Source organism: Gorilla gorilla, chromosome 19, assembly GCF_029281585.2.
Source record: "Gorilla gorilla gorilla isolate KB3781 chromosome 19, NHGRI_mGorGor1-v2.1_pri, whole genome shotgun sequence".
In the NCBI taxonomy this organism is placed as follows: domain Eukaryota; kingdom Metazoa; phylum Chordata; class Mammalia; order Primates; family Hominidae; genus Gorilla; species Gorilla gorilla.
In genome coordinates this window covers 70,843,685-70,857,669 of record NC_073243.2, presented here as the reverse complement: position 1 = coordinate 70,857,669, position 13,985 = coordinate 70,843,685, and the positions used below count along the sequence as shown (strand labels likewise).

The following is a 13,985-nucleotide window of genomic DNA, read 5'->3' as shown; positions in this document are numbered from 1 at the left end:
GGCTGAGAGTCAAATCAAGAACATAATCTCATTTACAATAGCCACAAAGAAAATGAAATACCTAGGGATACAGTTAACTAAGGTCATGAAAGATCTTTATGAGAACTACAAAACACTGCTGAAAGAAATCAGAGATGACACAAATAAATGGAAAAACATTCCATGCTCACAGATAGGAAGAATCAATATTGTTAGAATGATCATACTGCCCAAAGCAGTTTACAGATTCAATGGTATTCCTATCAAATTACCAATGCCATTCTTCACAGAATTAGAAAAAAACTATTATAAAATTCATATGGAACAACAAAAAAAGCCTGAATAGCCAAAGCAATACTAAGATGGAAGTATCATACTACCTGACTTCAAACTATACTATAAGGCTATAGTAATCAAAACAGCATGGTGCTGGCACAAAAACAGACACATAAACCAATAGAACAGAACAGAAACTCAGAAATAAAGCCATACAGCATATGATCTTTGACAAGGCTGACAACAACAACAAAAAAGCAGTAGGAAAAGGACTCCCTATTCAATAAATAATATTGCTGGGATAACTGGCTAGCCATATGCAGATAAATGAAACTAGACCTTTACCTTTCACTATGTATCAAAATTAACCCAAGGTAGATTAAAGATTTAATTGACAAGTGGGATCTAATTAAACTAAAGAGCTTCTGCACAGCAAAAGAAAATACCAACAGAGTAAACGGACAACCTACAGAATGGAGAAAATATCCTCAAACTATGCATCTGACAAAGGTCTAATATCCAGAATCTATAAGGAACTTCAACAAATCAACAAGCAAAGAACAAACAACCCCAATAAAAAGTGAACAAAGGACATGAACAGACACTTCTCAAAAGAGGACATATAAGTGGCCAACAAACATGAAAAAATGCTCATCATCACTAACCATCAAAGAAATGCAAATCAAACCCACAATGAAATATTGTCTTATACGGGTCAGAATGGCTGTTACAAAGAAGCTAAAAAACAAAACAAAACAAAAAAACAAAAACAGACGCTGGTGAGGCTGGAGAGAAAAGGGAACGTTTATACACTGTTGGGGGGAATGTAAATTAGTTCAGGCACTGTGGAAAGCAGATGGAGATTTCTCAAAGAACTTAAAACAGAGCTACCATTCCATCCAGTGATTCCATTACTGGGAATATACTAAAAAAATGGATCGTTTTACCAAAAAGACACATGCACTCATATGTTCATTGCTGCATTATTCACAATCACAAAGACATGGAATCAACAATGGAGGACTGGATAAAAAATGTGGGAGATACATATATTATGTATATATACACACACACACACACACACACCCCATATTTATACATAGATATGGTTTGGCTGTGTCCCCATCCAAATGTCAACTTGAATTCCCATATGTTATGGAAGGGACTTGATGGGAAGTAATTGAATCCCAGGGGCAGGTCTTTCCTGTGCTGTTCTCATGATAGTGAATAAGTCTCATGAGATCTGATGATTATATAAGGCGGAGTTTCCCTGCACAAGCTCTCTTCTCTTGTCTGCTGCCACATGAGACATGCCTTTCACCTTCTGCTGTGATTGTGAGGCATCCCCAGCCATGTGGAACTTTAAGTCCATTAAACATTGTTTTCTTCCCAGTCTCAGGTATGTCTTTATCAGCAGAGTGAAAATGGATGAATACAGTAAATATACCATGGATTACTATGCAGCCATAAAAAATAATAAAATCATGACTTTTGTAGCAACATGGATGGAGCTGGAGGACATAATACTAAGAATTAATGCAGGGGCAGAAAACCAAATAAGTGTGAGTTAATATTGAGCACATAATCATGGGAACAAGACACTGTGGACTATTAGAGGGGGACAAGGGTAAAAAAAACTAACTGTTGGGTACTATGCTCACTACCTGGGTGCAATACACCCATGCAACAAACCTGCACGTGTACCTCCTGTATCTAAAAGTTGAAAAAAAATTCAATGGGAAATTTTGTTCAGATCCATGAAAAGAAATAATCTGTCCAGGAGGGGCTTCTAAACTAAAAAGAGTGTATCACTGATGGAGTTTTTTGAGTGTTATGCCTCAACCTCATTTCCTTCTTATGTTTTTTGTGTATATGTTTCTTGTGTATATGTTATCTTGTGTGTATGTTTTGTTATAGCAGAACTGACTGTACCCTGAAAGTGTACAGTAATCTTTATCTTAATCATTCTTATTTTCTTTCCTCTTTTATTTATCTGCTTTTAGAGACAAGGTCTTGCTCTGTCAACCAGGCTAGAGTGCACTGGGACTAATGGTATGTACCACCCCACCTGGGCAATTGTTTTATTTATTTATTTTTATAGATGAGGTCTTGATACTTTGCCCAGGCTGGTTTCAAACCCCTGGCCTCAAGTGGTCCTCCAACTTTGGCCTCATGAAGTGCTGAGATTACACGCTTAAAAAAAATAGTTTCTTGTAGAGATGAAGTCTCACTATGTTCAGGCTGGTCTCTAATGATTGACTATAAATTAATGTAACATAAAACAAATTTTATTATGTTTTCTATTCTCATCACTGCTTCTCAGATCTTGGGGGCATCAGAATCAACTCTTGAGGAGCATGTTGAAAATGCAAATTCAGTGATTCAACTCTGAAGGCTGTGATTCATTAGGCATCTCTATTTTTGACAGGCTCTCCAGGCAATTCTTATGCAACTAAGGTGTGAGGATGAGTACCCTATACCCTTCCACTAACATATACTGATGACTACAATTTCATGAGTCCTTATGAGTCTATTCTTATCACATGTACATAAGAATAAATGTGAAGAGCACTTATGCATCAACATGTGGTTTGTGGAGACACAGACGAGAAGCTAAAGGAGTCCCTAACGTCAAGGTGCTGACAATCTAACAGGAGAAGCAGATGTGCACGTAATCAATGAAAGCCTCCCACATCGATCTATAAATAATCACTCGAAAGTTTTAAGCATACAGATTTCCAGAGTTTTCCCAAGACCTACTGAACTAACTTCCCTAGAAAACAACTCTAGGAAGCTGCATTTTACACTTGATTCTTGTGTGATTCTTAGGTGGCCAGACTGGTATTTGTCAGCAAAATGGGTGAATTCACAATATGTATAAAGCAATTTATTAAAGATACAAATAAAATGCTATGGAAGACAGAATGATCAGATAAATTTCAACTCAGTTTGGTGGCTCCAAAGGTAGAACATTCTTGGTATGTTTGAGAAGCATCAAGGAGGGTCAGGTTGGCTGGGATGAATGTGGAGGGGGAAACAGTGCAACACAGGTGAACTGAATAGCTTGATGAATGACATATTTTATTCACTTAAAATATGTATATGACACTTACTATTTGTGAGTCACTGTTCAAGGTAGTTTGTAAGTCTTATCATATAAAAAGTTAAAGAACTACCATGGGCTAACACTTCTGATACTATTACAGGGAAATAATGAGCCAGGTGCCCTAAAATAGTACAGGAGTAACTGTTTTAAGTTCAAACAAGGGTGAGATCACTACGGTTATGATTGACCTGGGACAATCACTGCATCACAGCAGTGGTAGGACATGAACCGCTCAGGGCCTTAGGAAAGAAAATAGATTACCTGATGCTATTTTAAAATAAATTTTTCTGTTCCCATATGTTCTCATTTCCCAAACATACCAGATCCTACCTATCTTTCTTTTGGCCTGTGTCCTTTGAGCCTGAAGGATGCAGCCATTCATGTTGCTGCAAAACACGTTTTATTCTTTTTTATGGCTGCATAGTAATCCACGAGACATTTACTGTATTAGTGTGTTTTCATGCGGCTGATGAAAACATACCCAAGTCTGGGAAGGAAAAAAGCTTCCCAGGGACTGAGCGCCTGCAAGTTTTAGGAACCCCAGCCTAGAAATGGAGGCAGCCATGCAATGGGCATTACCTGAGAGCACTGGCCATGAAGAAACAGGACTTGGGATATGATATCTTGATTAAGTCTGGAGAGAAGTTGCTTCTTGGGAGCATGGAGGGCCACAGCTCCATAGATGACCATGACATCTGTCTTGGTCAGGCTCTTTTTCCCAGAAAAAAGGCTCTGAAGACCGGGAAAGGGAGACATGAAAAATGTGACTGAAGGAGTTTTATTTTCTCTCATGTTTTTTTCCTAATCCCGTGGACCACTATAGGGGATAAGAAACTGGACTGGGATGATTCAAATAAGTCTAAAATGAATATACTCTCGCCTGTTTAAATGTAAACACCCAGGATGGTCCTGTGGGATGATCAGGCCTTCAGAGAGGTAACTGGGAGAAGCTTTTGTTTATTATATATACTTATCAGGCCCCTTTCCTTCAGGGAAAGCAGAGTATGCATGAGAGGAGCTATTCATGAAGGCTGAGCGGTTGGTAGAGCGACAAACTTAGGCACATGCAGAGCGCATTTAGGATCTTCCAGATCAGCTTTAGGGTCAGAGAAAATAAAGTAGACTTTTCGTATAGCTAATCATCCTGTAAAGACTGGGCTTGGACAGTTCTGACCTGGAATAAGAACCTGGGGACAGGAGTAAGTATAATATAAGAAAGGATATTCACTGAAGAAATCAGGGTTGTCTGGCCTTGCAATACTGAGAACTTTGAAGGAGATGATTCTTCTTACCTTACATCGATTCATGAAAAACTTTTCCTGATTTTGGAATGTTTTAAGAACTTTTAAAACAATATCCAAATGGTTCTCGGCACAGTATCCTAAAATAGATGTTATTCCCTAAAATCAGAAAAGGTATGACATTTTGAGTTTAACCATTTATTTAGTCAACAAATATTTACTGAGCACCTATTATGTGCCAGGTATCCTTTAGGTGCTGGGGGTACAGTAGTTTGCAGAACATACCAAAGTCCCCATCTTTGTGAGGTATACAACCAGGAGAACTGACAGGGAAGCAACAGGGAAGTGAAATAAGTAAACACATCAATTCAGTAAACAGGTAAATATACAGTGTGCCAGACGGTGATGAGTGCTACGAAGATAAGTAAAGCAGGAGTAGGTAGTGAGGATTGGGGGAAGTTTGCATTATTAAAATAGGATAGTCAGAGATGGTCTCACGGACAAGGTGGCAATGAGCAGAGCCTTGAAATGAGTGAGGGAGTGAGCCATTAGACTATCTGGAAAGGAGAGTTTCAATCAGAGAGAAGGTAAGTGCAAAGCTCCCGAAGTCCACTGAGAGGGCTGAGTGAGCAGTCAGGGAGGAGAGCAGTGCAAAATGAGTCAGACAGGAGGTGGGGGGTTCATTACAGTAGGGCCTTTTAGGCCGTCCCCAAGATTTTGGACTTGTAATCTATGATTGCTGGGAAGCTAATGGAGGTTTTTTTTCAGCTTGAATTGACTGATGCTTTTAAAGAATCATTCTGTTCCTGAAACTTTATTGTATCTTGAGGTTAAATTTCTGAAAGTTGGCAGCTCTTGTTTCACACTCTGAGGTTATATATTCCCTCTGTCCACACCTCTCTTGTCCAAAGCTGATTTCACCAGAGTTCCTTCATGGCAATTTGTTCCTGAAACCTGTTATATGTCATTCAGTGGCATAACCCTGCCAGAGCCATCATGAAAACTTGTAGACTAGACCATTCTTGTAGAGTCTAGATAATAATCATTCTAGTATGAAGCTAGAATCAGAACTCTGGCCTCACATGATTGAAAGCATTATGCTTAGGAGATTGAAAACCAAGTAGGCTCAGTGGGTTATGAAAGTCACATGTTAACACTTTATTCATCCAGAGGTCATTTATTAAGCGACTTGAGTATGTAAGACATATTCAAGGACTTAAAGTTAAGTAAAAAAGGTATTTGAGAAGCTCAATTGGACGTCACAATTTTTATTTTTTTTATTTTTTGAGATGGAGTCTCACACTGTCACCCAGGCTGGAGTGCAATGGTGTGATCTCGGCTCACTGCAACCTCCCCCTCCTGGGTTCACGCGATTCTCTTGCCTCAGCCTCCCGAGTAGCTGGGATTACAGGCGTACATCACCACACCCGACTAATTTTTTGTATTTTCAGTAGAGACGGGGTTTCACTACGTTAGCCAGACTGGTCTCGAACTCCTGACCTCGTGATCTGCCTGCCTCAGCCTCCCAAAGTGCTGGGATTACAGTTGTGAGCCACTGTGCCCGGCCATGATTTATTTTTTAAAGTTTGTGAAACCCTCAGACCTTGAATGAGAGTCTTATATGCTTATATTTAAAATCAACTTACTTTGTTTCCTAACCTATACCAGAGCTAAGATGGAAAAAATGATATTAGAGATGGTGCCAACAGCAATAAATGATAATATCTGACAAGAAAAAGGAAATAATAGTAATATAAAAGCAGTTTAAAAAGTTCAGTAAAGTCTAGTGGTTTCTGGCCATTTAATGTGTGAGAAAGAACCCTAAATATCTCATAATTTCTGAGGAGAAAATATAACACACTATACTTTTTTTATACTGGTGGTCTTTATCAGCTTGGGAACTATTTTTTGTTGGTTTATTTGTTTGTTTTAAAAATACACATCTTCAGCGGGGTGCGGTGGCTCACACCTGTAATCCCAGCGCTTTGGAAGGCTGAGGTGAGTGGATCACCTGAGGTCAGTAGTTCGAGACCAGCCTGGCCAACATGGCGAAACCCTATCTACTAAAAATATAAAATTAGCTGGGCATGGTAGCAGACACCTGTAATCCCAGCTACTCGGGAGAATGAGGCAGGAGAATCACTTGAACCTGGGAGGCAGAGTTTGCAGTGAACCAAGATCGTGTCACTGCACTCCACCCCGGGTGACAGAACGACACTCTGTCTCAACAACAACAACAACAACAACAAAATACACATCTTCTCCTTCCTCCACATTTACATATGCTCTATAGCCACAGGCTATGGTAGGAAGTAGGTAGAGCTTTGCAGAAGCACTTTAGGTTATCTTTACACTCTCTCTGGATTAGTCTATAAGTAACTTTCAGCTTGTAAATTCAATCATTTTGATGCTCACAATCATGCTCTAAGTCAAGCCAAGGTCTGGTTAGGTAAGAATTATTGAAATTCATTTTTCAATATTTTCATAAACTTGGTTAAAAATGAAGTATTGATTTTTAAATAGAAAAACCTAACTTTTCTGAAAAATTCTGTTAGGCTATTCTGAGTGTATTAATTGATAATTATGATTAAGTAGAACATTATTATAAAAGCTGTCAGAGGTTTTGTGGGTGGGATTAGTTGTGTTGTTATCATCATAAGAGGAAATTGAGAGCAAGGGGTCCCACCTGTCTTTGATCCCCCAGTTGGTTGGGAGCAGTCAGAAACTCCTTAATCTGTGAGTTTACAAAGTCTGAATCTTGGCAGCATGCTAAGGTTGTTCCCAAGGCTTTCCAAAGGAATTTCTGGAAAACAAAAGATAAGCAACAGGATTTTAAGGGTTGGAAAGCAAGACTCTGATGAAAAGTGGAAAGAGTTAAAATAATCATCTGAAGAAAAGAAACTGGGGTGACTTAATGACCATGTACCTCAAGTATTCTCTCTTCTTGAGAGTGTTTCCTTCCTCCAGGCTCTGCCCTTCATCTGTGCCCTCCTATATTCCTCTCTACCTTGTGTCCTGCCACTAAAATATTCTTCACCCCCCATTGTAATTTTTTATTTTCTTGCTTGTCTCCATGCTTAGGATTTGGGTTCATTGTAGCAGTGGGTCTTATTCATTATTTCCACTGTATAGTTCCTGATTGTTAATATGTGCTCAACAAATGCTCATTGAACATGCTCAATAAAAAGAGGGTTTTTTGTTTTGTTTTGTTTTGTTTTTTTAAGATGGGGTCTCGCCCTGTTTGCCCAGGCTGGAGTGCAGTGGTGCGATCTTGGCTCACTGCAACCTCTGCCTCCTGGGTTCAAGAGATTTTCATGCCTCAGCCTCCTGAGTAGCTGGGATTACAGGTGTGTGCCACCATGGCTGGTTAATTTTTGTATTTTTAGTGGAGACAGGGTTTCACCATGTTGGCGAGGCTGATCTCAAACTCCTGGCCTCAAGGGATCTGCCTGCTTCAGTCTCCTGAAGTGCTGGGATTTCAGGTATGAGCCACCATGCCCAACCCATTATTTTGAAGATGGCTTTAATTTGTTTTATAAGGTTCAAATCATTCCTAGCTATATAGTAACAGATTGGCATTTATTTAGAATCCCCATATTGTCACACACAAGAGACAAAACTGGCTAATTGGTGGTCGAGGTCAAGGACTCTGCACAGCTGGCAGGACTTTTCCTAATGAGTGGTCATTACTGACAATAGGAAAATCTGTGGAGCAGGAGGAAAGGAAATTCTAATAGACACAGACCAAGTTAAATTAGTACATTCAGGAGTAATGTGCAGATCAGTCTGGCTTGAAATGAGAGGGGGGCATAAAGTTAAAAAGAGGTGGAGCAGTTGCTGTTATCTCAACTCCCAGAGTGACAGTGGCCTCAATCAGAGTGAGAATCTGACCAGGTTGCATCACCCCACTTTCACTTATTCAGGCCAAAGTCCCTATAATAAGGAAATTATAGTGGAGAAAACTGTGTACAATACAGAAGTAAATACGAATTGGGGACAAAGCTGCTAAAGTCTATTTAAGCCCACCTTGGGGGAAAGACTGGAAAGAATCTGGGAAAGTCTTGTGCTGCAGGAAAAAATTGATGTCATGAAGGGAAAGTTTGACTTAGGTGTAAAATGTTAGTCTTAGTGCCTCCCAGTCCTGCTGACCTGTTGCTTCTCTGTGGATTTTGGTCCAGTGCATAGTACATCCCTGCTTTAAGGCTTCACATGGAATCCAAGAAATTAGAAGCCTAGCATTGGGAGAAAATGTGGTAGAGTGCAAAAATAGCAACTTTTCTATCCTATTTCTGTCCATGTCTCCTTACTATGGGGTGTTGCAGCTCCTTCAATCAAAAAAGGAGTCTATTTTCCCATTTATGTGAATCTGGGCTGGCTTTTTGACTTGCTTTGGCCAATAGAATGTGGCAAAAATGATAATGGGTCAGTTCTGAGCCTATACCTCAAGAGTCTTTGCATGCTTTGTTGCTATCACCCTGAGAGTTAGCTTGGGCTAGCTTGCTAGAGTATGAGAGAACAAGAAGAACAGAAATCAGCTGTGCTAGTTAAGATGCATCATAGGCAGGGTGCGGTGGCTCACGCCTGTAATCCTAGCACTTTGGCAGGCTGAGGTGGGTGGATCATGAGGTCAGGAGATCGAGACCATCCTGGCTAACATGGTGAAACCCCGTCTCTACTAAAAATACAAAAAAAAAAAAAAAGAAAAAAATTAGCCGGGTGTGGTGGCATGTGCCTGCAGTCCCAGCTACTCGGGAGGCTGAGGCAGGAGAATCACTTGAACCTGGGAGGCAGAGGTTGCAGTGGTCCGAGATCGTGCCACTGCACTCCAGCCTGGGCGACAGAGCAAGACTCCATCTCAAAAAAAAAAAAAAAAAAAAATGCATCATGTACCAGCCAACCTCAAGTATACCTTGTGAGCCTAGTTGAGATTAGATGACTACCCACCTGAGCCCAGCCCAAAGTGTCAAATTATAAAATTGTGAGCTAAATAGGTGGCTGTTATTTTAAACCACTAGGGGTAGTTTGTGATGCAGCAAAAGCGAATTAGTACAATTCTTACTTTACTCTTGTTCGGTGTAAGGCTTGAGAACATCTAGGCAGCTAATTACTGAAATTGCTCTGCCTACCGGTACCACCATTATTCTAGAGTAATCTTGTGGGTCTGGAAGCTGTTGAATAAATAGCATGATATGAGGTGCACAGAGCTAGTTGGTGTTATAAGAAGATGGAGCATTACTCGCCAAATTTTCCTAATGTGTGTTGGCAGGTTTGGTAAACCCATTTGGAGAATCAGTACTCTGTACCAAATTAGAGAGTCGATCGATGAGGAGAATTTTGAAAATTACATATGTGAGTTGAAGATTGATAATGATTACTTTGTGGAAAGAAATACTGAGTACTGGAACTGAGAAACTTAAATATTTTTCCAGGAAAATAAACTTATGAATGGTATTAGCATAATAAAGACCATGATCAAAGCTACTTTTACATGGAGCACATGCCCTATGTCAAGCACTTCACCAGGGACTTTATATACTTTATCTCATTGAACCCTCAGAATACTACAACCCTCAGAGGTGGGTATTGTTTCTATTTTATTGATGAGTATGGTGAGAATCCAGAGAGATAAAATAATTTACCTAAGGCCCCGCTAGTAGTAATAAGAGGAAACTGGCTTCAAATCCCATTTGGAATGGATGGCTACAAGGTGGAAGCTTAGGTAGGGGCCATTTAGAGACAGAGGGATAGAAGAACTGACTTTAAAAACATGGAAAGGAATAATGTTTGAAAAATACTTTATTGCTCTGATTTGTCCTGTTAACTGACACATGGCTGTGGGTCCTTTAATCATTGTCATCCACGCCATACCTCTTTGTCACTGGAAATAAAAACCCATTTCTTTGGGCGCCCTTTCCTAGAACTGGCTTTTGAGTACTCTTTTAGCTATAAGCTTTTGTTAAATTGTAGTAGATTCTTTTTGATAGCCAGCCTTACAAGACTGGCATAATGGAAGCCAGTACAGAAGCTGACATTAAGCACTGCTGTTAGCCTTCCAGTATCTATTCTTCTTCCTCCTGTAGAAAGAACCTCTGAATATTAGTCAGGCACATATCTATCTTATCTACCTCTCAGTCTTCCTCACAGATACCTGTGGCCATATGAGTAAATTTGGGCCAAAAGTGAGGTGCAGAGAAGGTCATATTCAACTTTCAGCTAGTGGCCTTAAAAAGAGGGAACTCTTTTTTTTTAAATGTTCCTCCCTCCCTTTGATTGTAATACAGACAAGATGGAGCTAGAGCAGCCATTTTGGATCATAGGTAAAAGCTAAGGTTTCCCCTTAGCTGAAAAACCAACCTTCTCAGTGGAGTTATTGCTGTAACTGCCCATTTGCTGTTTGAAATCCTGAGTCAGCTGAATGGTCCAGGCCACATCACTGATCTTCCATAAGGATTCTTTGAGCAACTGTTGTGGGAAGTGGAAGTTAGATGTGAATATGACTGTTTCATGTGCTTTCTTGACATTTTTTTGGTTATTTTATCTTTTAAAAGTTTAAATATATTTTAAATAGTATTAATCCCTTTTCCATAAAATAACTAATTCCTTCAAAACTTTCCTCTTAGTTTATTCTAAAAAACATTTTCTGATATGTTCTGAATTTGCACGGAGAATAAGATACACAGAATGCGGAAAATCAACTTCCTTTTCTTCCTTTAAATAAATATTGCTAAAAGACCTAAAATAGAAACTAATCCAATCTGAAACTTAAAGTTGGCATTTTTCTAGTTTCGGTAGATTTGGAAAAACTCCATTTGTTGATATTAACTTAACTGATTACATACTAAAAAAAAAAAAAACCCAAACACGATGGAGATTTTTGGAATCAAGAATTAAATATCTTAAAGAACAGGCACATTTTGATGTACAGGTACATTTCTGCAAACTTCTACTCTAGTAACTAAAGATTCCTGGTTTTATGGATACCTATGAGACAGGGTCACAATCAGTCCTTTGAACCCATGTCCTTCTTCTTTGAACAATACATAGAAAAGTGTTTTTTTTTCTTTTGGACAAACACATTGCAATATATGTATTATCTCTCCTATATTTTTTCAACTTTAAGCTTAGAAAAGGACACAATGCCAAACAAAACCAATGAAAGGATGTGTATGCCTGTTCTTAACAGGAGCTCATTCATGGGTTCTTTAAAGAAATTAAACAGTTTCGGAAATTTAAGAGAAGAAGACATGTGCAGACAGTTTTGGAAAGAAAAGACCAGAAAATATTCAAAATTGGAAGAGGAGAAGGAACTGTTGTCAAGACTTCCCACTAGAAAAAAAAATATTTTTCTCCCTAGTAAAGACAGTTATTTTAAAATGGTAGCAGAAGGAAATCTGGTAGGAATTTTGGGAGAGGGAAGGCAACATAAAAGAACCATAAATATAGGAGGATAGGTAGATCCTAGAATTGAGGACCAGGAGAGTAGAGCAGTCACTTTCAAATCTTATACTGGATAAGAATCACTGATGGAAACCTTTAAAACATGCCAGTTCTCAGGTACCACCCCCAGAGATTCTGAATCTGGAAGGGAGATAGGAGGCAGAGGGAGTACTGTGGAGAGATCATTGAAAATTGACTCTTCTAAGAAGCCATAGGTAATTCCTAGGTAGATGCCTTATAAACTGAAAACCTTCTATATTAAAAGCTCCCTGTCTGTGGGCTTCATCCCTCCTGCAAGTTTCTGAAGTCACATCTTTGTAAAGCCAATGTCCACTGCCTGTCTGCAATTAACTATTTCTGGGATTTGGTATCACCTGTGGCACTGTTTAGTTGTAAAGCTCCAAGAAGTTTATGGGTGAGAGAGGAAATTTGTTTTTGGAAATGGATAAAACGTGGCCCTTTGTTTTTTGGATATTAGGAAAAAGACATTAAGCCACAAATAGAAGAGGAAATACAGTTGTGTTTAGGGGCATGGAAGTGGAAATTATATTCATCTGCTTTTCATTATGTGGCTGGTAAAAGAATAAAGTTGCAAGAAGTAAAAACTTGAAAATTAGAGAAGATTTAAGAAAGACACAGGAAAAATATTGCTAAGTAAAATCTTCAAAACTGTCTGAACCTGAATCAAGTGGATTTAAGATTGTAGTTCAAATTATGGCTATTTAAAGAACATTATCCTTGAGTGATCACTTCTAACATTCTAATTCTTTTCCAAAGAAAAGAAAAGGTTGTTTATTATCCTCAGGAATCTAGTTCCTTTAATTTAGGATGGGTAACTTCAGCTGATTTCATCATGCCATTATTAAAAATTATTCTAGAAGCCAGCCTCACCTGAAGCAGCATGGTTTCCCATAGAACGGTACTGATGTTCTTTCCTAGAAACAAAAATTGATGTAATAATCGCAAAAAAACAAAACCACCCCAAGACTCAAATTCTCCCCTCCAGGCCTCCAGTGATACTGGAGTTCTATTTTAAGCTTTCTTTTTGCTCATAATGCTTATTTGAGATCAAATTTACTACACTGGCAACTTTAAAGTGCTAGGTAGAGAGAAGGTCTTCAATCTATCATAAAAATCTAGGCTTTTTGCTAATTTTGCTGACTTCTGAAATGACCATATTTTGATATTCTAACATGATTAATAACTTTTTAGAACAATGCTAAAATAGAATTTCTCTAGATACAAGAAAAAGACGAGAGCAAAAGTAAAAATTCCTGCTAAGAATGTTACCTACTAGGTCTTCTTGTAGTATGAGTATTGGCAGAGAAACAGAACATAAGGAGTCAAGAAGAAAAAAATAGCTATCTACCTTGCATATCAAGTTCATCATTTTTATTGCCTAAAATGAGCATTAATGGCTTTACACAGAGAAAGGGTGTATCATTTCTTTATGTTCTTGCTCCCTGGGTAAAGACCTGCCCCACTCCCTTGTACCTTCCAGAGGCTGCAGAAGCTCAGGTAAACGTGTTTTCCATAGGTCTACCAATTTTGGGTGAATTATCTCAGGCACTATCTTCAAAAGCCCTATTGCACCAGCGCCACGTAACTCCCCTAAACTGGCAGGCATAGATATTACCTTAAGGATAGAAGAGAAAGAGCTCATCAATTTCAGAGGCCTTTAAAAGCCCCACTTATTTTTCCCTTTTTACCATTGTTCCAATTCCTTTGATTTCTGCATTGGATAATCTTTTAACAAATCATCACAGTCTATTCTTATTTATTCTAGAATGAAGCTAATACTTAGATAGCCCTTCTCCCATTTCTTTTTCCCTGAGGATGAAGGTGAAAAAAATACATGGAAAGCACCAACCAAAAATAAGTGGAAAGAACTAACACTTAGATATATCAATTAATTAAATAAAGGCACGAGGAAATAGTGCTTGAGT

General features: G+C 38.8%; 1 protein-coding gene across 4 annotated transcripts in view; it reads right to left on the bottom strand.

The window, feature by feature from the left end:
* The window catches only part of MROH2B (maestro heat like repeat family member 2B), a 73,336-nt gene that overhangs the window by 36,788 nt on the left and 22,563 nt on the right, over positions 1-13,985 (bottom strand). For all 4 annotated transcript variants that reach the window (XM_019013511.4, XM_019013512.4, XM_055367490.2 and 1 more), the window contains 6 exons: positions 13,534-13,675; positions 12,931-12,974; positions 10,957-11,064; positions 7,289-7,405; positions 4,654-4,761; positions 3,941-4,093 (listed from right to left, as the gene is read on the bottom strand). In XM_019013511.4, coding sequence (XP_018869056.4) covers positions 3,941-4,093; positions 4,654-4,761; positions 7,289-7,405; positions 10,957-11,064; positions 12,931-12,974; positions 13,534-13,675 — 672 coding nt within the window. The remainder of the gene's footprint in view (positions 1-3,940; positions 4,094-4,653; positions 4,762-7,288; positions 7,406-10,956; positions 11,065-12,930; positions 12,975-13,533; positions 13,676-13,985) is intronic.